This window comes from Sinohyriopsis cumingii, chromosome 1 (assembly GCF_028554795.1).
Source record: "Sinohyriopsis cumingii isolate HCF-2022 chromosome 1, ASM2855479v2, whole genome shotgun sequence".
NCBI lineage: Eukaryota > Metazoa > Mollusca > Bivalvia > Unionida > Unionidae > Sinohyriopsis > Sinohyriopsis cumingii.
The window spans coordinates 160731412-160756278 of record NC_142961.1 but is presented as its reverse complement, the minus strand read 5'-3'; the positions used below and the strand labels follow the sequence as shown (position 1 = coordinate 160756278).

Below are 24867 nucleotides of genomic sequence, written 5' to 3'. Positions count from 1 at the left end.
CCCTACATTCCTCAAGTACCAAAGCCTTCCTATAATACTGAAACCGTCAGTGAAGACCAATGATACTAGTGTAAGCCATAACTGTCAATCTTCAACAAAACACATGACCCTGTTCATGGCTGATCCATAATTCTTTCAAATATCCATGCAAATATTAATAAATCAAATATATATTTCAAAGTCATTAAAAACAAAAATTAAACTGTATGATGGGGCAGTCATCTCAGCAAATACTGTACACTCAATTCCACACAAATGGATCAGGTCCTAACATGACCCTCATTTATTGATAAATGTATGCATTTAACAAAAACTTCTCAGAGCACAGGTACAAAATCTATTCCTACACATGGACAATTTAACACAAAATGATATGGACTGAACTGTGTATTGGATCACTAGTCAAGTATTCTCATGCCCGAGTTGGCACCACTTTTAATCAAATCAATTTAATTCCGCTGATAATAAAACTTCAGTCATGTATAAAATATTTGCACTTGGTACCGGATCATTGAAGCCATTTCACATCCCGTTATGGTTTCATTATTTGCTTATCAGTTGTACCATTCAGTGTTTTCTTTTGTAGTAGACCATACAACATGAAAATCAATGGATAACAATGTACCAACAAGCTTAACACATCTACAAGCCAGTCTGAACCTGAAAACCTAATTGACTGAATGACAACTGTCAATCATTATTAATCATTTCTTATCTGATCCAAGTGGACTGCTAACCATTAAGAATATGACTCAATTGACAGCTATTACAAAAATACACTGTAGCTGACTTGCATGTCGTATCCTGGATGACAGAATTCTGACACCTGGATAAATTTCTTAATACAACATGTACAATTTTGTTTATTATTTTAGTCCCAATCTTATTTTAAAAAATATCTAACAATGCTAATGAGTACATGAAACAACCGATAGATTGATGCTCAAAATTTTTAAGAAAGGTAACGATAATGTATGCTCATGAGTAGTGGAGCACACCTGGCAGGTTGATGTTCACAAATTTAAGAAAGTTAATGACATGTAATGACTAACATATATATTGCAGGTGAGACAAAACTCTACTGCATTGAGGTGCAAGTGACTTGTGCTTTAATGTGTGTGTGTGTGTGATTTGGATTTTAACGTAGCTTTAACAATTTTGCAGTCATATCACTACGATGTCTGCAGTGTGGCAGTTTATAGTGATGTCTAGCACTGGGGCATCATGCTGCAGACACGTAGCATGATGTTTCACCCAGTCACATTATCCTGACACAAGGCTGACCAGTCCTAACACTAACCTCTTAATGCTGAGTGCCAAGCGAGGCAGCTTTTAGTACCATTTTTATAAGTCTCTGGTATGACTCGTCTGGGGATCGAACCCACGATCTCACACATTTGAGGCAGATGCTAGGCCACCGGAGCAGTCACTTGTGCTGTAATAGTTTTACCAAACAAATAGTCATTTAGCCTATATTCCAAAACATAATAGATGATGGAGATGGATCAAATAATTTTATACTATTTAATATGTTTTCAACATACATTACATTCTGTTCTTCATTCAATGTTTCTGCCAAATCCGATGCAACCCGCCTGCTGCCTATTCTTATCTGCTCATCAGACAACACTAATCTGAGTTAATTAATTAAAACATTACAAAATATCAAAGACAAATTATTGCAGCCCATTTCTTTCACTTCTCCCTCGAAAGAATCTCATTAAATAATAATAAATTCAAGCTAAAGTGCCAGACAAGTTTATAGCAAATCATGGCATGTCTCTAACTGTCCACCAATCAACTACATAGTAAACCAGACTGCTCATTGTTACATGAGAAATATCTAACTGGAGAAAAATACAGGTATGTAAATACCTGGACATGACAAAGCATGGTGATTTAATAATATACATATATGTACAATTGCATCTATTGTGCTGTCAATCTAAACTGTTTTCTGCTAGCACACAAAATACCAGATAAAAAGAATTACACAAGACGGGGAGGAACAGAGTGAAAACTTGATTTGAAATCAATAAAATATTTTGTTGATGTGCCACATAATAGCAGATAGGAATTCTTTTTTAAATTTCAGACTAGAGGTAGAATTACATGTATTTGCATGGTAAATGGAGTGAATGTGATGGGGAAGAAATGTATTCTCATGACACAATGGGTGGATGTGACAGGGAATAGATGTATCATAATGGGAAATGGAGTGAATGTGATGGAGAAGAAATGTATTCTCATGACACAATGGGTGGATGTGACAGGGAATAGATGTATCATAATGGGAAATGGAGTGGATGTGACAGAGAATAGATGTATCATAATGGGAAATGGAGTGGATGTGACAGGGAATAGATGTATCATAATGGGAAATGGAGTGGATGTGATGGGCAAGATGACTAAATTTTGCTTTTTTTCCGAATGTGTTGAAATTGTTTATCATTTACAGGTACATGGTGCAGTAATATATGCTCATTCATTTCTCAGTTTTCCCATGGTTTCCATAGAAATATATCTGAGTTAAACACTGCTGTCTTCATTACTGTCATGAGTGGATCAAGCATAAAGATACCTTGCTGCAAGCAGCAACTTGTCCTTGGGCCAAAACATATAGGTACAGTACTAAGTATATAAATACATATATACTGGTCAATTACAATAGATTTTCAAGTTTTGATTGAAAACTTGGAGACAGAATATTTCTGGTTTATGATCTACAAAAATCTCTTGATTACAACTTGGCTTTCTACATTTTGGGTTAATGGGCTATGTCTAGGATTAAGTAAATTTAGGCACTGTCCCCATTTTAGTTGAAAAAAGGTGGGATGAATCTGGTCAAAGCTATGTCCTCTCAACTGTGCAGAAAAATGTGCAGGTAACTAAAACTGACAACAAGTGTCAGCATTATTTAAATGTATTCATTTTTTTGACTGGTGCTAAAAAACATCCATATGCTCTTTCTTTAGTTCATGTATAATTTTTTTTATCTTTTTAACACTTGCCAGTGAAAAACTATAACCAGTCTGCATTTCCACCCTTTAGTCAAGTTGTTGTTGTTGTTGTTGTGGGGTTTAACGCCATTTTTCAGCACACGATAGGCTATACATGGCGGCCAGTATTAATGGTGGAGGAAGAACCCGGGAAAACCCCGGAAAGAACCACCGACCCTCGAGAAGCTACTGGCAAGCTTTCTCACATACCCACATTGGCTGAATCTTAGACTCAAACTGCCGCAGACAGAGGTGAGATGGCAGTGATCCGTAACGAAGAGCGCTTTAGACCACTCGGCCACTCGGGGCCCCCTACAGTCAAGTAATTACTCATGTCCATCCTGAAGTTTAGAAACAGCACTGTTAAGTTTGAACTTTGCTGTCACACAAAAGTACAACTGAAATGAAGAATCTCCAACAATACATCCACCCCACCCACACCCTGACTTTTTCTTTGAATGCAGAACAAGGAATTTAATCAATGTCAAGCTGAACATGTAGGATGCACCAACATTACTATTATGCGCCTTCATCGATCATTCAAATTCATGAATAGAACAAATACCATATGTACTTGCCTATAAGAGTCCAAATACAAATTGCACAGACTCAGTTATGCCATTGTATAATGTGCTGGCAGATCTGGGTCTGTGCAGTTTGTTATAAGTAATCAGTACAAGAATAAGATCTGCAGGTGCATTATGTTATGGCATATAAGGATCTCCTTTGTTTGCAGTTTGACTAAACTTCTAAGCGAGTATGTACCGTAGCACAGATAATGATCTGCTGTCACAATATGTGATCGTAGTAAAACAATATATGACATCAACTCTAAAATGTTTGAAGGGGATGGACAGGTCTGATGTCTTATTGCTAGAAGAAAAACGTAGTTTCTACACTTCCTGCACAAAAAAGTAATTTCCTTAAAATATCCCACATTTTATCTGTTGTTTTTTTTAAAACTCATGCTGGAATATTATATATGGGGCAAACTAAAAATTCAGAAGAACAAGTTCAACTTTCCAGTCAGCCTGTCCTGGGCAAGCTAATCCCTGACATTAATAAATCTCACTTCTTAACAAAGTACATCACATCGCTAGGGACTTTGGGAGGAACTGGATGTTAAATAACATGTTTGCAAATTCTGCCCCTTATTCAATAATGATAAAGAAAATTGCTAATACAATAATTACAGTTTTAGCCCAGTGAAAGAAAATAATAAAGTCAACAAAATTATGACACCCTGGGAAATCTATACTGATATATGACTTGCAATAAATAAGCCATCTCATTAAATCTGTCACAATGGAAAATTCATTCACTAACATCCAGTTTTCTTTGTATATTAAAAAGTATTCTTTGATCTTTAAAGTGTGAAGAATGTTTAAGCACTCTTTCACCTAATAATTTATCTATAATTGGTGACAAGGTACTTTTTCCCACATTTCTATATAATAATCATTACATAAACTTTACCCATGTGGAATGAAAGAATATGCACACCAAGCAATATCTGTCAAGTGATTTTAGAATTGTCACACACATAGCTCTGTAAAATATCAATTTTAGATATCTTAAAAAGAATACTTCAAAATAATTACATTTTAGTACAATCAAGGTTTCTCAAGGAAAAATGAACATTCCACAACCACTGGTTATAATGAAATGATCACATCGGAAAATGCAAGCAGGTTTAACTAAATCAGTGTTGTGGCATAAAAAGAAATGAAAAGTATAACTCTCTGCCCAGACTTGAGTGACACGTTCCTTGTAAAAACAAATCAGATTATGTTGATCAATGTGCCAATCAAACATAACTGGTTCTATATTCCATGTATTATATGTAAGAATCAGACTACCAATTATTAATTTAGTAGAGAACAGTCTCCATATGGAGGCACAATGGAAATAGTACTTCAATACCTAGTGATAAGGATGGTTCTGGAACAGACCTTGAATCAGTACTGGAACTGATACAACTTCCCTTCACTCAGAATGGGGTAATAAATTTCATTATCTTCTCTCAAGAAATGCCAGCCAAATACAAGTCTTTAAATTCCTGTCATATGCTCTGTATGTTGATAAAGTTATTTATTACCATTGGTCTGTACTTTGACATCCTAACTCTACACAACAAAGGTCTACAGATTTATTAACCTCACTCAACACAATTGCCCCTTATTAAGCCTTTCAGTGATGGACACTCTCTCCTGTAAATATCTTTTGTCATATGCAAACAATGTACAGGGTAAATTGTTTGCCAAATATGTTCACACATGCTATAGCCTTTCATTTTAAAAGCTAGTAAACATGCTTTTATAGTTTAATGAAAATTGAAAATAGTAGGAAACAATGATGAAAACTCGTCTATGTATTGTTAAAAGAATAAACAATGAGATTTAACATAATGCAAGTTTCTTTTTATTACTCAGTATTGTTGCCAATGTTTGCCCTGAAACAGACTGGAAAATCGAGCATCAGCCATTTTATATGAGATGTCAATCTCACCTGCCTGAGAAAAGCTCTAAGCAGTTTGGGGAAACTTGGTCATAAAAATCTAACACTTAACAATGTCTGACACTCACAGCAGGTATCACAAAAATGAAGAAAGACCATGGGCCTTTAAGCAATTAGTGCCAGGAGGAAAACATTTCCTTTTTTAATGAGCTGCTCAGCATAAAAACATCACACCCTATTCATAATCTTTGCCTGATTTGACCTGCCATGCTTCAAAAGAGCAAGTAACACATTCAGCAGGTAGCTGTAAACAGAATTGATTCCTTTAACTGTAACAACTTGCATACAGTGCCATACTGCTTTCAAACAGAACAAAACAACATTGAAATGTATACAAGGTTGTTTTTGTTGTTGTTTTGGGATCAATATGATTTTGCAGTGAAATACAGGCTATAGATGGCAGCCAGTATAACTGGTGGAAGAAGAACCCGGGAAAACCCTGGTAAGAACCACTGACCCACATGATGCAATATGATGCTTATGCTAAACTACATCTTATACACTTTAAGCTGTCTTATATTCTATAAACTGTCTTATACACTTTAAGCTGTCTTATATTCTATAAACTGTCTTATACACTTTAAGCTGTCTTATATTCTATAAACTGTCTTATACACTTTAAGCTGTCTTATATTCTGTAAATTGTCTTATACTCTGTAAGCTATGGCTTACACACTTTAATCTGTATTATAAACTTTAAGCTGTCTTATACTCTTTAAACTGTCTTATACACTTTAAACTGTTTTATACACTTTAAACTGTCTTATACTTTGTAAACTGTCTTGTACACTTTAAACCGTCTTATACTCTGTAAACTGTCTTATAGTCTTTAAACTGTCTTATACTCTTTAAACTGTCATGTACTCTGTAAGCTATGTCTTATACTCTGCAAACTGTCTTATACTCTGTACAATGTCTTATACTCTGTAAACTGTCTTATACTCTGTACAATGTCTTATACTCTGTAAACTGCATTATACTCTATACAATATCTTTTACTATGTAAACTGTTATACTCTGTAAACTGTATTATACTCTAAACTGTCTTTTACTCTGTACAATAAGTCTTATACTCTATAAAATATGTCTTTTACACTGTAAACTGTCTTATGCTCTTTAAACTGTCTTGTACTCTGTACAATATGTCTTATCCTGTAAGTTATGGCTTATAGTCTTTAAACTGTCTTAAGCTCTGTAAACTGTCTTATACGCTGTAAATTAAGTCTTATAGTCTGTAAACTATGTCATACTCTGTAAACTGTCTTATACTCTGTACAATATGTCTTACACTCTGTACAATATGGGGGCCCGGAGTGGTTTAAAGTGCTCTCCATTACAAATCATTGTCATCTCACCTCTGTCTGTGTTGGTTCGAGTCTCGGATTCAGCCAATGTGGGTATATGAGAAAGCTTGCCAGTAGCTTCTCGTGGGTCTTTGGTTCTTTCCAGGGTTTTCCTGGATTCTTACTCCACTATTAATACTGGCCACCATGTATCGCCTATCGTGTGCTGAAAAATGGCGCTAAACCCTACAACAACATTAACTGTACAATGTCTTATATTCTGTGTAACGTCTTATACTCTGTACAATATGTCTTATACTTTTCAAACTATGTCTTACACTCTGTAAGCTATGTTTAATACTCTGTAAACTATGTCTTGTACTCTGTAAACTGTCTTGTACTCTGTAAACTGTCTTATACTCTCTACAATATGTCTTATACTCTGTAATTACACTCTGTAAGCTATGTTTTATGCTCTGTAAACTGTCTTATACTCTGTAAACTGTGTCTTATACTCTGTACTCTTATACTCTCTACAATGTCTTATACTCTGTAATTACACTCTGTAAGCTATGTTTTATGCTCTGTAAACTGTCTCATACTCTGTAAACTGTCTTATACTCTACAATATGTCTTATGTTCTGTAAATTGTCTTATACCCTGTACAATGTCTTATACTCTGTAAAACTGTCTTATACTCTGTACAATATGTCTTGTACTCTGTAAACTGTCGTATACTCTGTAAAATGTCTTATACTCTGTACAATATATCTTATACTATGTACAATGCCTTATACTCTGTAAGCTGTTTTATGCTCTGTAAACTATTTCTTGTGCTGTGTCTTGTACTCTGTAAACTGTCTTATATTCTGTACACTGTGTTATACTCTGTACAATATGTTTTATACTCTGTACAATATGTTTTATACTCTGTAAACTGTCTTATACTCTACAATATGTCTTATACTCTGTACAATATGTCTTATACTCTGTAAACTGTTTTATGCTTTGTGAACTAAATCTTGTACTCATAAACTGTGTATTATACTTGGTAAACTATTTATTATGCTCTGTGTACTATGTCTTACACAATCTGTAAACTGTCTTGTACTCTGTAAACTGTCTATACTCTGCAAACTATGTTTAATACACTGTAAACTATGTCTATACTTTGTAAATTATGTCTTATACTCTGTAAACTATGTTGCTCTGCTCATATCAATGTATACAAAGACACAAGGATAAAAATAAAAAAAAACATATTTAGTGGTTGAAACAAACAAAAAATTGTTTGCTAGTTTTTATGCCCCCTAATTACGGGGACTAGTGATTTATTGGCTAAGAACATAATTCGTTTAATGCTCAGTCCAATAAAAACATGGAAGACAACCTGCATTCTAAAGAAACCCCAATTCATTGTCGTAATTTGCATCATCTATTTCTCCTCATCTTCAGTTAAATTTAAAACTGTAAGGGTCATTTATTATCATCTTGTTGATTCTCATTTGTGTACATATACAACTATTTAATAATTCTCCTATTTGTTCATCTTTACTGACATTCATTTTTTTTGTTTTTGCTAATTTGTTCCTTCTTAATTTTTTATGCCTATTCATGAATTTACCTCTATATGCATCTACCTCTATTAGCTCATTGATTTCACTGTCCATTACTTCTAATTAGTGACAGGAGAAATAAAAAATTGGTGATTAATAACAGTCTCAATAACAATCACTTCCAAAAATTCTTAAGGCAAATGGACAGGAACAGGATAAGATTATTTGAATTTTTCCACCTAAAATATATGTACAATTTTTTAAACTTTTCATGTATTTTTGGACCTTAAAATGACTATGTATCAAAACTGGCATAAAAAGTTGAATATCTTTTTACATTCCTCTGGCCTTTTCTATACTTTGATGTTCCAGCCATAAACTTAATGCAGACACAGATAAATTTAGTTGAAAACACTGAATCCCATTATACCCAATTATATCTCTAAAACTTAGTATTTACAATATATATTCGCTTATAAGTCCAACTGCAAACTGCATAGACCCAAATATGTAAGCGTATTATGCGCCAGCAGATCTAGGTCTGTGCAGTTTGTCTTGAGTAATCAGAAGAATAAGCAACAAAGACCAGGATCTGCAGGTACATTATTGTGAAGTTTCGAATTTTGAACTGCAGTGAACTTTAAAACTGAATGCACTGAGCATGAAAATTTTATTGCATTTAAGCCATGAAAGTCTTTGTGAAGGGTCACTCTGACATTTCTTCATTCATCCCCACCCCCAAGTCAGTGTAAACTTCAAAGGGGCAGCATTCCAACTCAGTGAAATCGACAGGGGTATCTTAACATGGTCCTTAGAAAGTAAACATCTGAGCTAACAACCCTAATCACTTGGTAGGAACCTATGTCCACTTATCATTTTTTTCAAAGAGAAATTGTTATGCACAATCTTTCACAGATTCTGAGCTGTCTAAATCTGATGAAAGGAATTATTTCTTTCGGAAAAATTAGGAACCGCTGCCTACGATTGGGCAATCAGACTTTAAAATGATGACCTTAGTTGAAATTCTTTAGTCTAAAATCGCCTGAAGGAGGAAAGAGTCTCGACTCCATGGAAAGCCAAAAGAGAATAGTGCTTTCCTCTTTAAACAAGAAAGGGACCAGGTGGCCGTCTTGTAAAAAGAAACACAGGGTTTAGTGCTAGGACGCATAAGTTCTGAAGAGAACAGCATTAAGGTACGCAATTTTAGTTTCACATAATTTTCTATTATTTGATTGTTTGTTTTATGCAAATGTGTTTGCTGTGACTAGGTTTCCATATTATGTATTGCTTATTCAATTTCATGGAAATGTGTTGATGCTAGAGTTGTTATGCAATTTATTTTATTCAATTTCATGGAAAGATGTTGATGCTAGAGTTATTATGCAATTTATTTTATTCAACTTCATGGAAAGTATTGATGCTAGAATTGTTATGCAATTTACCTTTTTATTTTACAGTTATTAGTTCATTGGTAAAATTGATTGTATGCAATCCAAATGTTCATATGTGTAGAATTTCAAATGGTTATATGAAATAATTTCCTTTGTTTTTTAGGACCATACAGATCATCGTGAATTAACAATACTTACCTAATTATATCTGATCTGTAATGTCTGAATAATCTTGTAGGTTAAGGATTGCTGTGAGTTGCAATTTGTGAATTTCATGTAATAGTAATCAAACATGTAGTAGGATGTAAAAGAATACAGTAATATTCAATAGAGGCTCAAGTGGTAATTTAAGACCTGCCACTGGAAGCTAGGTCAATGTCCTACTGTACTAAGTCAGAATTTACACAGTGTGTGGATAGCCAACATGCTCTGAATAATGCAAGTGAATTTTATGTACCTCTAAAGAGTGGGGTATACAGAAATTATGGGATAATTTTGTTCTTTAAGGAACAGCTTTCTGGGAGACAGAGACGTGACAGTCTGAAGACAGAAGTCAGAGGAAAAGAAGGTCAGAATAAAAGAACCAGGAAGTCCATGAAGTGGCAAACCATACAGATTAGGAAGGATGAACTAGGAGATGTTGACATACAGTCAAAAGGAAGGAAGGTGATGCACATCAATCGTGGACATTGCGCTCTTTTCACCTCTCGTTATGATGATGAAATAAATCCAAATTGGACACACCTGTTAAATTCTATTGATATAATCTAACCCAAACTGGAATTGCCGTTATTAATTTGTTCTAATTAAATTTGTTATCTTCTTGTCAACGTGGGCTCGGACTGCTTTATTTCTTCCCAGTATTCTCACTCAGTTCTCTGTTGAAATTCCATTCTTCTTTCACTCCCACCAGGCTATAATATTCAGGGAGGTCATCCTCTAGATAACGCCAGCCAAATACAACTAAATACCCCTCATACTAAGAGGGCGACATTACAATTATGTTATGGCAGATTATGATCTTTATTGTTTGTAGTCTGACTTGACTTATAAGCAAGTACATACAGTACATGAATTCTAAGAACCTTTTCGCTTAATATGTTACATATTATCTTAGTCTTCAATAACTATTTATCCATATCGCAAGTAATATGATAACCCTTACAGAAAGTTTATTAAAAAAACAAGACAGAATTTTAGAAAACCTTTAAAAGAATATGAAAGGCAAACTAATATTGTCATTTATGCATAAATGGTATAACTATCCAGGTAGACCAAGCAATTCTTGATAAGAATCAATACAATGATTGTTGTGCTGCTTGTCTATCCCTAGGATATGCCAAATCATTATGTGCATCAGAGTGTAACTGAATAAGTTTCACCATGTCCCTGAAGACACTGTTTATATGCTGACAATAACGGGCCTAATAAAAGAACCAGTCCCCAAGACAATACTAATGGTTATGAAAATATGATTTGCACTTAATAAATATCAAGGTCGTGCTGGTCCTAAGGTAGTAATAAATTCCACTTTTAAGCTATGTAGAAATGATAACTGATATGAACAAATTACATGCAGGCTTAAAAGCTGGGAGAGAATCCTGATGTAAGGGATCTACTATTTAATCTTTGGGGTTGGGAAAACTCTACTACACCACCACCATCACCTCAAGAATTAAATGGTCAGTGTCCAGGCCCTTAAGATAGGTCGTCCATATTCTTTCAAGTTCATCCCACAATACTGGATGTAAATATGAACAAGCTTGTCCTTCTCTTGTCAAGCCACATGTTCAACATCAGCAGTTTTGTCAATGGCCTGTCCTCTATAGGTGGCCCTTCTTAAAGGATGTAGAGTTTTGTACATCCAAATGTTTATTAAACAGCATGTGCTTTAATATTTCATCTACTCTTCTGCAGATTGTGCCCTTTTACCAATTTTGAAAATGAAAACTTTTGAGGATATAAAAATGCATAATTTATTTATCAATTTATATTTTCTAACCAGACTATTGCAGGGGTTGGGGGGTTCTAACACTCACCTTCTTAGTGTGTCAATCCAAAATGAAGATTTTGGTGTTAAAAACAAAACGAAAGCAAAACAGCCAGCTTACTGACCCTTTTCCAGTTCCTTGAAAAGTCCATTTTCAGTGAAGTGGTAAGCTTCTTAGGGCTTCACACACACAGAAGGTCAAACACATTATGGTGTCATCTGCATCCAATATTTGCATGTCAAATCTTAATATTTCTCAACAAAAATTGAGCAAGATAAAATGGGAAATCATTAAAATGGATGCAACTCGCAAAGTTATAAAAAGTTCAAGAATTATTAGGGGCATATAAAAAGTGATCAATTTCTACACTCCTGTTCTCTGAAAAATAGACATGCCCACACAATTATGGCAAATCATTTGGTATGAAACACTAAGAAATTATAAACTGACAAATGAAATGACCGAGTTCTGTGCATTTTTTAAAAATATCCTTGATGCTTTTCATTTTAAAAATCCGTCAGAAGGGTAGATAACATTCTGCAAGTGGAGTTGTGCACCAACTTCACACCAATAACCTCTATTTTTCCTTTGCAGTACAAGTATTATTTGTAATGCACCAGTAGAGTGCATATAATACTCTCTGTTGTAATGAGGTTGTCCTCAGAAGAGACCTTGTCATGCTTAAATGGCCCTGACAGGCAATCACCACCCTGCCATGACAACATGCACCCTACCCTGACAGGAAGCCAGTACCCTGCCATGGCAACATGCACCCTACCCTGACAGGAAGCCAGTACCCTGCCATGACAACATGCACCCTACCCTGACAGGAAGCCAGTACCCTGCCATGACAACATGCACCCTACCCTGACAGGAAGTCAGTACCCTAACACACTGGAGAAATAAAAATGATTAGTTCAGATAATGATTGCATTCCAGTCTTAAAAAAAGAGTAACTGAAATTTCTCAACTCCTGAATCGTAGCACAAACACAGAAAACAGACAGGATTCCAACAAAATTTAATCTGCACATATCTATACAAACAACAACAAAAATAAAAGAATGAAACATGAGAATACTTTTAAGACATTAAAAAAATTAAAAATTGTAAGCTCGCTGCTCTTAAACAACAAAGATTATCAATAAATGGACCCAGGATTTACGAAGACGATTTAAGCAAAGCTCTTTTGAAACCTCTATAAATACCAATATACAGAAATATCCAAACTTCCATAAGAAAGGACTGAAAGACTGCAACATTTAAATTCTTTATGATTAAGCTCTGGCATAAAGCAATTGTTTATAAATACATGATGTTCTGAATACTTCTAGAATGGAATTTTTCCAAGTCAGATCTCTTCAGCATAATAGGCATGGTATGAGCATAATTAGTAAGGAATGAAAGAGTTTTTCTGAATTGAATAAACAGTCCCTGATCTAGTTACGGTGTTATTAACCCAAGTATTTGTAGTATCATTCCAAACCTTGGTCTACAAATACATTCTTCTGGATAAGAGAAACTGGGTCAAAAATATTCAACATAATTCAATTATATTAACATCATGTTTAAAATTATTCATATATTTGTATACGTTATAGGATGAAAATATCAACTAAGGTTAATGGTGACAGGAATTTGTTTGACCAAGTAACAATTCTGTATCACTTCTGTAATGGTTTTGTATTCAACTGTTTATGAGATCCTGGAAATTTTTTGCTAATCTGCAAATTACAAATGCTAAACATTTTAAAAAAATGTTTATTTTAAAAGCTTCCACAACAAACAGTGATTTACCTTGAACAACCAATACATAACACACTCATAATGTACAACAATGGCTGGTGACTGATGGTTGTTTCATGGCTTACAAATGCAGGTGTCTGTTTGGAAATATACTCATGTTAAGCTAATTATACATATCTTCAACGTGCATGTCTGCATACTTTCATGTTCAAAATGGACTATATTTGGCCTGCATTCAGCAAAAGGATCTTGCCCAACTTGCAATCCAGCATATTTCAATCTTTGAAATGGACTATATTGGACGTACACTGAGCATCAGGATCTTGCCAAACAGACACCTTCTCATTACCTGCATAATACTCAACTTGCTTGAATTCAAATATGCAATAAGATCATATTAACATCATTTTATTCATTCATTAATAATGGAGAAAAAATCTGGGTCAGTATAATGTAACAAAATTGATTTGGGCACATAAAAAAGGAAACTGACCTGGTAGTAGGCTCTGATATTCTTCATCAGTATGTCCCAGTTTTGCAGTCTAATGTTAACGTCTTTAACCAGTCTTGTCACTTTCTGATAGGCAGGCCGTGGGTCTCTGAAAAAACAGGATTTATTAGCAATAATTAGAGAAATAATAATTCCACTCATTGGACTAAAATCTGCTGTCCAATAATGAATTACAGTCAAAATGAACTTATCCTGAATACTATCTGAAAGTTCCTAAAGGATTGCACCAAATTTCAGTACATCATTAAGGCTCCAATATTTATATGGATAAATGGTTTAGTTTAGTTTAGTTTACTGCCTGTAAATATTTACAAAACCACTATGTGTGTGTGTGATTTGGATTTTTAACGTAGCTTTAACAATTTTCCAATCATACCGCTATGATGTCTGCAGTGTGGCAGTTTATAGTGATGTCTAGCACTGGGGCATCATGCTGCAGACATGTAGCATGATGTCCCACCCAGCCACATTATCCAGACACCAATCCGACCAGTCCTAACACTAACTCTCTTAATGCTGAGCGCCAAGCAAGGCAGTTGTTAATACCATTTTTGTAAGTCTTGGTATGACTCAGCCAAGGATCAAACAGACGATGTCCCGCAGCCAAGGCAGATGCTGTTACCACTAGGCCATCAGAGCAGTCTACAAAATCACTAAACATATACACAATAATAAATGTTGTTGTCAATAAGGCTGTAATTAAACATTCCAATTAAATTTTGTATTCCATATCTCTGCATACTAAGAGAATTACTAAGGTAGAATTTTCTGTTTCTTCCTTTTTTAAAGTATGTATCTATAACTTTCACAGTGACCCTTAGAAAAAAGCAAAAGTTGACAATAATTGGTTATAGTGCTCATTACACAACTTTACACATCCTGTCGATTTATTGATAAAAATTTCTTTACATTAGTTACCTCTAAACAACCTTTGATTATTTTATTTAAAAAAAACAAAACACGACTTAGATCATAAGCCACTGCAAAGATTATTATACATTGCATCTATTGTTCATGTCCAGGCTGTACATCAGTCCTATTATTGATTTTTACATCATGTACATAACAGCAGAAAACCTATCAGACAATTCAATGGATATTTTACTCAAACTGTCAGACACACTCAACAAAGACATGTTGCAAAATTGAATCTGTTATGGTAAGAAGTAAAAGATATAAAAGCAAAGGAAACAATTACACGTTGAATACATGACATGCACATACCGGTAATAATAGCTGCCAGCTATTCCATAACCCAACCAGGTAGATAGAGGTAAAAGTTACTTTGTAACGGTTTCAAATAAACATCATTTCCTTTGCTACTGTAAACTGTGTGCACATTGTCGGAAATGTTAAAGCCATGTATATCATAACCACATATACTTGCTTATAATTTTATAGTCCAACTGTATAAAAAAAAAAACCAAAACAGGGACCCTGTGCTGCCATCAAATAATGCAATGGCAGATCAGAGTCTATCTTTTTTGTTCTACTGATCACTACTAAGAAACTAAGCATATATACAGTATGTATAAAGAAAAGGTGTCTTATATTAAAATTTACAAGGTATACGACACTGTTAATTGACCAGTTCCGCATTAGAGGTGCACAGTTACCAGTATACAGTGGTACCTTTCTCCGGTGGTATATACCAGGGGTCGGCAACCTACAGCACGCGGGCCAGACTTGGCACGCAGAGCAATTTTCAATGGCACGCGGAAGACCCCCCAAAAAAGTAATAAGTGGAAAAAAAGATTTTTTTTCAATGCAAGTCAAAACAACGTACATCAGCATAATGGCTGCTGTGTGCACTGGACGGCGCCATATCATTTTCTTAATATTTCTTTCATTAGCTAGGTGTCGCCACATGTCCGCTTTCACTGGCCAGCAGCAGGCTATATTAGTGTGGCGGCCAACGTGTTAAACGTTTATAGTTTTATTGCTATTTCTTATGTTCTTGTATTGAATACAGTACCCCTAAAATGGCCAAAAAAAGGCAAAAACTTGATCAACACCCATTTCAAGAAAATTGGACAATAGAATATGGATTTATACAACAAAAGGATCGTGCCGTTTGTGCTTTCTGTTGTGAAAGTGTTGTGTATCGTACGTACATGTATAGTGAACAAAGACACTATGAAACCAAACATCAATCTAAGTTTAAAACCTCTGAAGAGAAAATCGAAGCCATCAATAGGGCTATTTCTGGTTTCAAGAAACAAACTGGTATTTTGAGTCAAGCAGTTGGAATGAAGAATAAAGCTACTGAATGTAGTTACAAAATTGCTCAGTGTGTGGCTTGGAAAGGCAAACCTTTTACAGATGGAGAGTACATCAAGGAAACTTTTTTGAGCAGTGCTGAAATTCTGTTCAGTGATTTACCAAATAAAGAAACTATACTGTCTCGGATTCGAGAAATACCAGCTTCTGCAAGATCAACTGAGAGGTGCATAACTGATTTGGCTGAAAATTTAACAGTTAAACAAATGAATGGATTAAATCAAGCTATTGTATTTAGTGTCGCTCTTGATGAAAGCGTTGACTTGACTGACTTGTCACGCCTAGCTGTAGTCGCACGATATTGTGAAAATCCTATTTATGAAGAGTTGTGTTACTTGTTAGCTCTTCATGATACAACCAAAGCAGAGGACATTCTGACTGCATTCGTAAGCTATTTCAAAAATCTGAACATAAAGTTGAATAAATTATTCTGTGTAACAACTGATGGTGCTGCTGCAATGGTTGGCAAAAAGAAAGGATTTGTCACACTTCTTGAGAATCACGTTGGACGTCGAGTAATCAACTTCCATTGCATTATACACTAAGAAAGTTTGTGTGCAAAGATCTCATCATTGGACTTGGACTCTGTGATGGCAACTGTTGTTAAGATAGTCAACTTTATAGTTTCCCGCTCTTCATTGATTCACAGGCAAATCAAGTCTCTTCTACAAGAAATTTAGAGTGAATATGCAGATCTCCTGTTGTACAGCAACGTTCGCTGGCTTAGTCGAGGTAAAGTCTTGAAAAGATTCTTTTCTTATCTGGAAGCAATTAAGGTGTTTCTTGATGAAAAAGAACAACGTTTTCCGGAATTGAATGATGAGGACTGGCTGTTGAAGCTGATGTTTCTGACAGACATAACGACACATTTAAATGAGTTGAACTTGCATTTACAAGTACTGGGTCAAACAGTACTTGAACTTTGTGGCTACTGGAAAGGATTTGCATTTAAACTGGACATATTTTGCTGTGATATCAATGCCAAAACATTCAAGTACTTCCCAAATGCGAAGGCTCATCCAGATCGATTTACAGTGAATATAGATGAGCTTCAGAAGTACAATGAAGTTTGCTAAACATAGTCAAGACTTTCAAATTCATGGACCCATATTTTCATACTTCATCAAGCCTGACTTGCTTGATCTGACTACTATCCAATTAGATCTGGATCTTTTTAGGTGGATGGATATTGACGATTTTGAAATGCAGCATGTTGAATTTAAGACATCAGAATTATGGACATCAAAATTTGCCAAATTGCAGAAATCTCTGGAAGGAAACTGCTTAGAAAAGTCAGCTGCTATTCTCAACTGCTTGACATCCCTCCCTGAAGCATTCATCTGTTTGAAGAAAGTTGCATTTGTTCTACTTTCAGCTTTTGGTTCAACTTATACTTGTGAACAGATTTTCTCTCACATGAAAGCTGTTTTAAGTCCACAAAGAAGTCGCCTAACACCTGAACACTCAGAAGCATGTGTGAAGCTGAAAGTGACCAAATATGTATCTGATATTGAACAATTAACCAAAAGCATGCAAGGACAAGGCTCACATTAATTGAGATACAGATTAATTACATTCAATTGAAGTTTTTATGTTCAATTTCTTTAATTAAACATTAATATAATAAATTCAAGATTAAATTTATTTGTTTTAATAGTAGTTTCATATATACGAGTACTTATATAATATATAAAAATATGGTAGAGCAGGTAGACTTATAGGAATATAGGTTGTTGGCATGCTGAATGAATTAGAAATCCTACTTTGGCACACTATTATCAAAAGGTTGCCGACCCCTGGTATATACCATGGTACTTTTTCACTGAACTGGTATAATAGTGGTTTCTGTTAGTACAGAATGTACAGAAATTCCCCACGAGTAATCTTTATTTTTTATTTTATTTTTAAATTTAGTTGTATTCACAGCATGTTTTCATTTTACATGACAAAATAATGAAATTTATTTTTTATTTTTTTAGAAAAGTTCATTTTGTCACAAATTAAATTTTAAACTGACAAGTATAATTATATTTATGAGCCTTTAATCACAGTTTTACCACATTTCACATATGCTAATGTGGAGGCCAAGTTAAATGTTGTGAAAGATATTGTGGCCAAATCCAACTACTGGACAACATTTAGATTATAAAACGTCACTTTTTAGTTATTTACTAGTGTATGTTAATGTGCTAAGTGCATGTATTCATTTGTAAGACTGAATCAAATTTCTTTAGAAGAGCATTTATCTGGTTGAACTTTATATAATTTTTCAAATCCAGTAATTTTTTCATGTTCATTGAGTGAGTTTTATGTTTACTTGCCCTCTCTGATAAATATCTTGCCTGGGTGTCTGTTTCTCTGCATATTATATCAATAGTACAGATTGAAAATTGTAGGCTTCAGTGTCAAAACACTTAAATCTGTTACAAACAAGCACTCTAATGCCAGCACAAGTCTTTCATAGGTTGTCAGTTCTAGTTTAAGCTTAAACATCTCCCACTTTAGATTACAACTTGCACAACAATTAACATACACATACAGCAAATTCATCTATTACTGACCATTTAAATTTGTTCGGAGGGGAGAGGTGCAATTCTGCTTTGAACTATCTTATTTGTCTTAACTCAAGTTACTCAATTTTGTTTCAAATAATAAATATATATATATATATACCCTTTTTCAGAATTATCACTGTGCAAAATGTGTTTGTGGTGCTCAGCCCAATGCCACTCAGTGCTGTACCACCAGTAAACCTTCCCCTCTAGATGTAACTATTCGGACACCATTAAATGCCACTAAACTGTTAACAGGAGAAATTGGTTTCGTGTATGCAATGCTTAATGTGCAATTAGAAAAGAAATATCAAATTCTTGGACAGGATAAGAAAAACTCGATGACAGAAGTTTGAAGCCAATATCCACCTTACCCAGTGTGTAGATCCTTCCTGCCTATATTGGCAAATCAAAAGTCCTCATTGTGCTACATGTGCATAATGTAGTTTGTGGAAGTGTTTTAATAACTAAAAATGAAAAGCTCTACTTCAATGACAATGTTAAAATACAACTAGCACAGTGGCATATCATTCATGGGTTACCAACTTTCATCTTGCTTAACATTAATAACAATAGTACCATAAACAGCACATTATAGACCCACCTCATGTTAACAGTCATGTATATATGCACCAGTCTGATCTCAATAATCATGACCACTAGTCCGGGCAAGGTATGATGTCTTGAACTGAACGTACTGTACAGAAACCCTAATTTTCTTATTAGACCTACCATGACCTCTGACATTAGACCCCAAAATCTATAGGTTTCTTTATTCACTAAAGTGCAATCCACAATAAATTTGAGCAAGGAATCTACACTATAACAAAACTCATTTTGTAAATCCCACAATGACCTTGACATTTCACCTTTTGACTCCAAAATGAATAGGCCTCTTCTATATGTTACATGCAAACCCTCAAAAATGTTCTATAACAGCACACTGTGTGGAAAAAAGTTAATAAGCAATATCTATGTTTCTTCTTTCTGTTAGTGACTTTGACCATTGTTCTTGTGACACCAAAATCAATTACCTTCTTTCTAACCCAATGTGTGAGCCATCCACCAACCTTGGTGAAGGTGGATATCATTTAAAATAAATTTTTATGCAGAATTCAGTTCTTATTTTTTAGATAACAAAAACAAGTGTAAGCCAAGCACAAAATCTAGCCCTGGTTTCTGATGTTGAACCAAAGTTATTTTACAGAAATCATTTTCTTTCAACCACTGCGACATTTACCTTTGATATTTTGACTCCATAATCAATAGACTTCTTCCTTACCCCAAATACAAGCTGTATTCAATGTTGGTAAAGGTATGTTCATGAGAACTTGTGTTACTATTTGGAAATGAATTTGCAAACAGATGGGCAGAAAGATGGACACAATTACAAAAGACACTCTGCCTTATAGTGGATGTGAAATAAAATGTGTGTGTGATTTAGATTTTTAACATGGCTTTAACAATTTTTCAGTCATATCACTATGATGTCTGCAGTGTGACAGTTTATAGTGATGTCTAGCACTGGGACATCATGCTGCAGACATGTAGCATGATGTCCCACCCAGTCACATTGTCCTGACACCAGGCTGACCAGTCCTAACACTAACCTCTTAACCAATTCGGCCCCGATCCCGTCTGTAGGCATGATGACACTGTACCCTACTTCAAAGCTCTGCAGCATCAAAGCCATTTAAGATACACCAACGTGGGTGGTATTAAAAAAAAGCAGACAGATACAGCTCTAAAATGGTATCAAATAATCTGGAAGTTCTAGTTGCACTACAAAATACAGAGAGATAACCTCATTTTTTGGACCCAGGTTTTTTTCACCTAAAATTCGCTCGAGATCAGAATGCGATTTTGTGTCCAGATTTTAGACCTTTTGGCCTCAGATCTAAGGCATACTGGTCTTAACTGCACACAGACAGGTGAACCTTTGCAAAAACTAGGATATACGAAAAAATGATGGGTCTATTAAGCAAAAAAAAAAAAAAAAAAAAAAAAAGTCCAACTTTTACCCGTCTGCTCATGCGCAAGCAAAATAACCAAAGGAAAATGATGTTTCTAATACAACTAGGCATTATTCTCATGGATAATCAGTTGAAAACCGCTGCATTACGATGTGTTCAGACATAGCACCCCAAATGTCTTTCCTACGCACATTTCAAGCAAAAACGATAAAAACCTCTGGGGCCAAATGAGTTAATGCTGAGTGCCAAGCGAGGCAACTGTTAGTACCATTTTTGTAAGTCTTTGGTATGACTCAGCCAGGGTTCAAACCTGCAATCTCCTGCATCCGAGGTGGACGCTCTAACCACTAAGCCACCGGAGCAGTTAAAATAAAATGAACAGTCCTTCAAAATTCTCAATGCCTGTTGCATGGGGCAAGTTAATTTTAACATGTACAAGCAATTATTCAAATGCAGGCAATTAACCAGTGAGAAGAAGATAATATCTTCTAAATCCTTTGGTAGGTAAAGTGAAAACTGTCACAGGCAATATAAACAATGAATTTGTTTACCCTCAAGCAATGTTAAAAATATATTATAGTGGCATGATCAAGATACATTTTTGAAATCATTTTTAAATTTTTTTAAATTATCACAATGCTTTAGCATCAATGGTTTTGGATAATGTCTTGTCGTACCCACAATCCATCTGTCCATCCTTCTGTCTGTTACCAATTAACCTCCAAAATGCTGGATAAAAATGACTGAAGCAGTAGTTTTCTATCCTAAATGATATCCATCTGCAAAAGGGGTCTAATTTTGGCTCCCTTCCCAGATGTCCTTGGGAGGGGGTCAAATAAAAAAGGGACCAATGTGTGAACAACAGTGATATAATCTGAGACTTGTTGGATATGGATTTCATTTTTACTGCATTAAGACAAAAACCATATATTCTGTATTAAGAGTTCATTTGTTTACGGTCTCAAGCAGTTATCTAGCCATGTGCCATGTGCCTTGTACTGTCCCAATTACTGAACATGCTAAATGGAATGCCTGAAACGGCATTCCAATATGCTTCTCCAGCATACATGCACCTGGTATGTTAATTGTGCTCCAACTAGAATAGCACCAAATTATTGCCAAACAAATCCAATTTCATGGTTAGTGGCTTCTTTAGCTTAATTGATTTGTTTGCACATTAAAAGAGATGATGACCAGTGGTTAATGAGTTTCCACTAGAAGATTGGTAAAAGGGTCAGTGGGGTCAAAAGACTACAATAGTACATTATACACCACCTCAATGGTTGGATAGTCAAGTGCTAAAAGATGCAGAACCCATTTAATTTTTGTGTACTATGCAAATGTTGCTTAGTGACATTGCCCAAGAGTATTCAATTAAATACTCCACCATATCAACAGATGTTTTCCTTGTCTTAAATTTAAGACAGCTTCAAAATTATGTAAAGCGTTATTTTTCCTTTTTTTGTGTCTTGTTGACAATGACCAGCAATCAGTATGTCCCAAAACTCAACAGGCACCTTTACTCCAAAGTAAGCCATCCAAAAATTTAGGCCACAGATTATAGTATAGGACATGAGCTACACATATTTTGTGGAAAATGTTTTCCTTTTTGGAGTCACTCTTACCACAACAATTTACTTGTTCAGCTTCAAATTAGTAGGTTTCTTTCTTGCCTCAAATAAGCCACCTACAAAGTTTAGTCAAGGCATATGATATGGAACTAGTAGTTATTTTATGGAAATTATTTTTTCTTCTTTTGGTCCCTGACCTTGGTCTTTTGACCACAAAATAAATAGATGTATTCCCTCTTAATGGGAGGTTGCAGGTTCGAACCCCAACCAAGACTTATAAAAATGGTACTAGCAGGTGCCTCGATCGCTAAGCGCTCAGCATTAAGGGGTTAGTGTTAGGACTGGTTGGCCTGATGTCAGGATAATGTGACTAGATTGGACATCATGCTATGTCTGCTAAACCGCAAAAAACATAGACCAACATCTGCCATTGCACATGTGTTGGCAGATCTGATTCCATGCAGTTTGCTGTTGGATCTGACTTGTTTATGAAGCCACCAAAAATAAACCAACTAATCTACACTGTATTCAATGAGAATAATGGCTGGAGAGATATGAAATGTTTATAAAGTATACAATCAAGTACAATCACTCTTCATGCCAGTTAGGATCAAGATTCATCAATCATTGCAGGCTCAGGGATGTAGAATAGGCTACAACTTAAAGTTCTAACATGTAACTAATGGAGACAGAAGCAATGGTGGGTCAGTGGTGAGCGTGTCACATCCATGAGAGAATAAGCACAGGTTCAAATCCTACCACTGGAATAGCCTGGTTTGGTTTGGTTTTGTGGTGTTTAATGCACTTTTCAGTACATGGTAGGCTATATATGGAACAGGGCAAGCTTCATGACCTACCCAAATTGGTCGAACAAAGACATGAACTAGTGAGATGCATCAATGATTTATAAAAGCACTTTAGACCACTCTGCTGCTTATAACCTATTTTTAGTGATGTGCCTAAAGACACCTAATTAATCCAAGTAATAATTACTAATTGAACACTGTAAACTGTGGGACAAGTTGAAATTTGGCTGGGTTATTAAACGTGTGTAAAATTGTATGCTACAACTTTGACCATGAAGAAAAGATTTTGATGTTGTGCTATCTAATGAAGATAATCATGTAAAAAATTTCTTGATTTTTCAGATCCTGATATAAGCCCACTGCATAAAGTGTCAACTTTTTATAAAGTTTTCATTATACATTAGGACATGTTGACCTTCAGTTTTCTTTCCAAGCAGATGCAAAGGCCAAAACAAAAAATATGTTTGTTCCTATCGCACTGGTTTTAAAATTAGGGTAGGCTGGTCATTTTTTTATTACCAGTGGGAAAAAACAGTGCTAGGGTCAGCAATGAGAAACAGGATTGGACGTACATAATTTCTTTTGCCTAATCATGTCATGGTTGTGGTCCAATCACAGCCTATGCACTGCTGTCGTATGACAGTCTTGACAATTAAAACACATGCAATGAATGAATGTATGCGTCTGTTTTGGCCATGGGTATAGTATAGAGACAGAGTTAAATCCAGGAGTGTGAAAACTATGGCATGTGGGCTGAATCTGGCCTGCAACCTGGTTTATCCACAAAGTTACATCATTCACTTATCCAGGCAAGTGCTCTTAAGGAAGTTGCCCAGACCCTGTCTAACCCATAACCTGTTTTCATGTACAGATTTCTACAGTACACACAAGCAGAAACTAAAAATATATCAGAAAGCTGATATGTACTATTTTGAACAGGTCATGAACATATAAAGAACATTTAATTTTGTAACAGTTCAAAGATTGCTCCAGATGTCTATTCTGGTCTGACAATCTTGTAGGCCATAAAATATATACTTTTTTCCTATTAACCTGGTTGAGAGCTGACTCTAAAACCATCTAATTTTGCAATCAAGGCACAAGTGCTGCCATCACACAATTTGACTAGGGTCTTTGTTGTTTGTTGTACTGATTCCACCTAACAAACTGCACAGACCCAAATCTGGTAGCAAATTATATGATGGCAGGTCTGGGCATATGCAATTTACAACTGTACTCCACTTGTGAAAAATATGTACAGTAGTTTCAATTTCTAAAAGATTTGCTTAGAGTGGAAAACTGCAAATATACAATTCAAATTTTGATTTTGTAATGCACATTTCTGTTACATTTCTTCACTGCCTTTCCCAGTGATCACATAACTATGTCTGCATAACTGGCTGAAATCGGATACACAGTCAATTGGTACAATTCTTATGTCACAGCCACAATTGGTAGGTTTTAAATTCCTTTTCAAGTCGTAATTATATGAAGGTTGATTTTCTGAAGTCCAGCACCTGAGGATTATTCTATAATTAATCACAATTGAAGAAAAATTAAAAGCATGGTACACATAATTTAGTATTTGACAGTGAAGTGGTTATTAAGACGGAACTCTTTTCCTATCCACCATAGCCACGAGTCCTGACTAAAGTATTTCACTGAGCTCATTTATTTAGATAATACAAGTTT

At 35.1% G+C, this 24867-nt stretch overlaps 1 protein-coding gene across 5 annotated transcripts in view; it reads right to left on the bottom strand.

Moving 5' to 3' along the window:
- LOC149808247 (girdin-like) overlaps positions 1-24867 on the bottom strand; it is a 192340-nt gene that overhangs the window by 156863 nt on the left and 10610 nt on the right. For all 5 annotated transcript variants that reach the window (XM_089975398.1, XM_089975403.1, XM_089975410.1 and 2 more), the window contains exon 3: positions 13976-14081. In XM_089975398.1, the coding sequence (XP_089831524.1) occupies positions 13976-14081 (106 nt within the window). The remainder of the gene's footprint in view (positions 1-13975; positions 14082-24867) is intronic.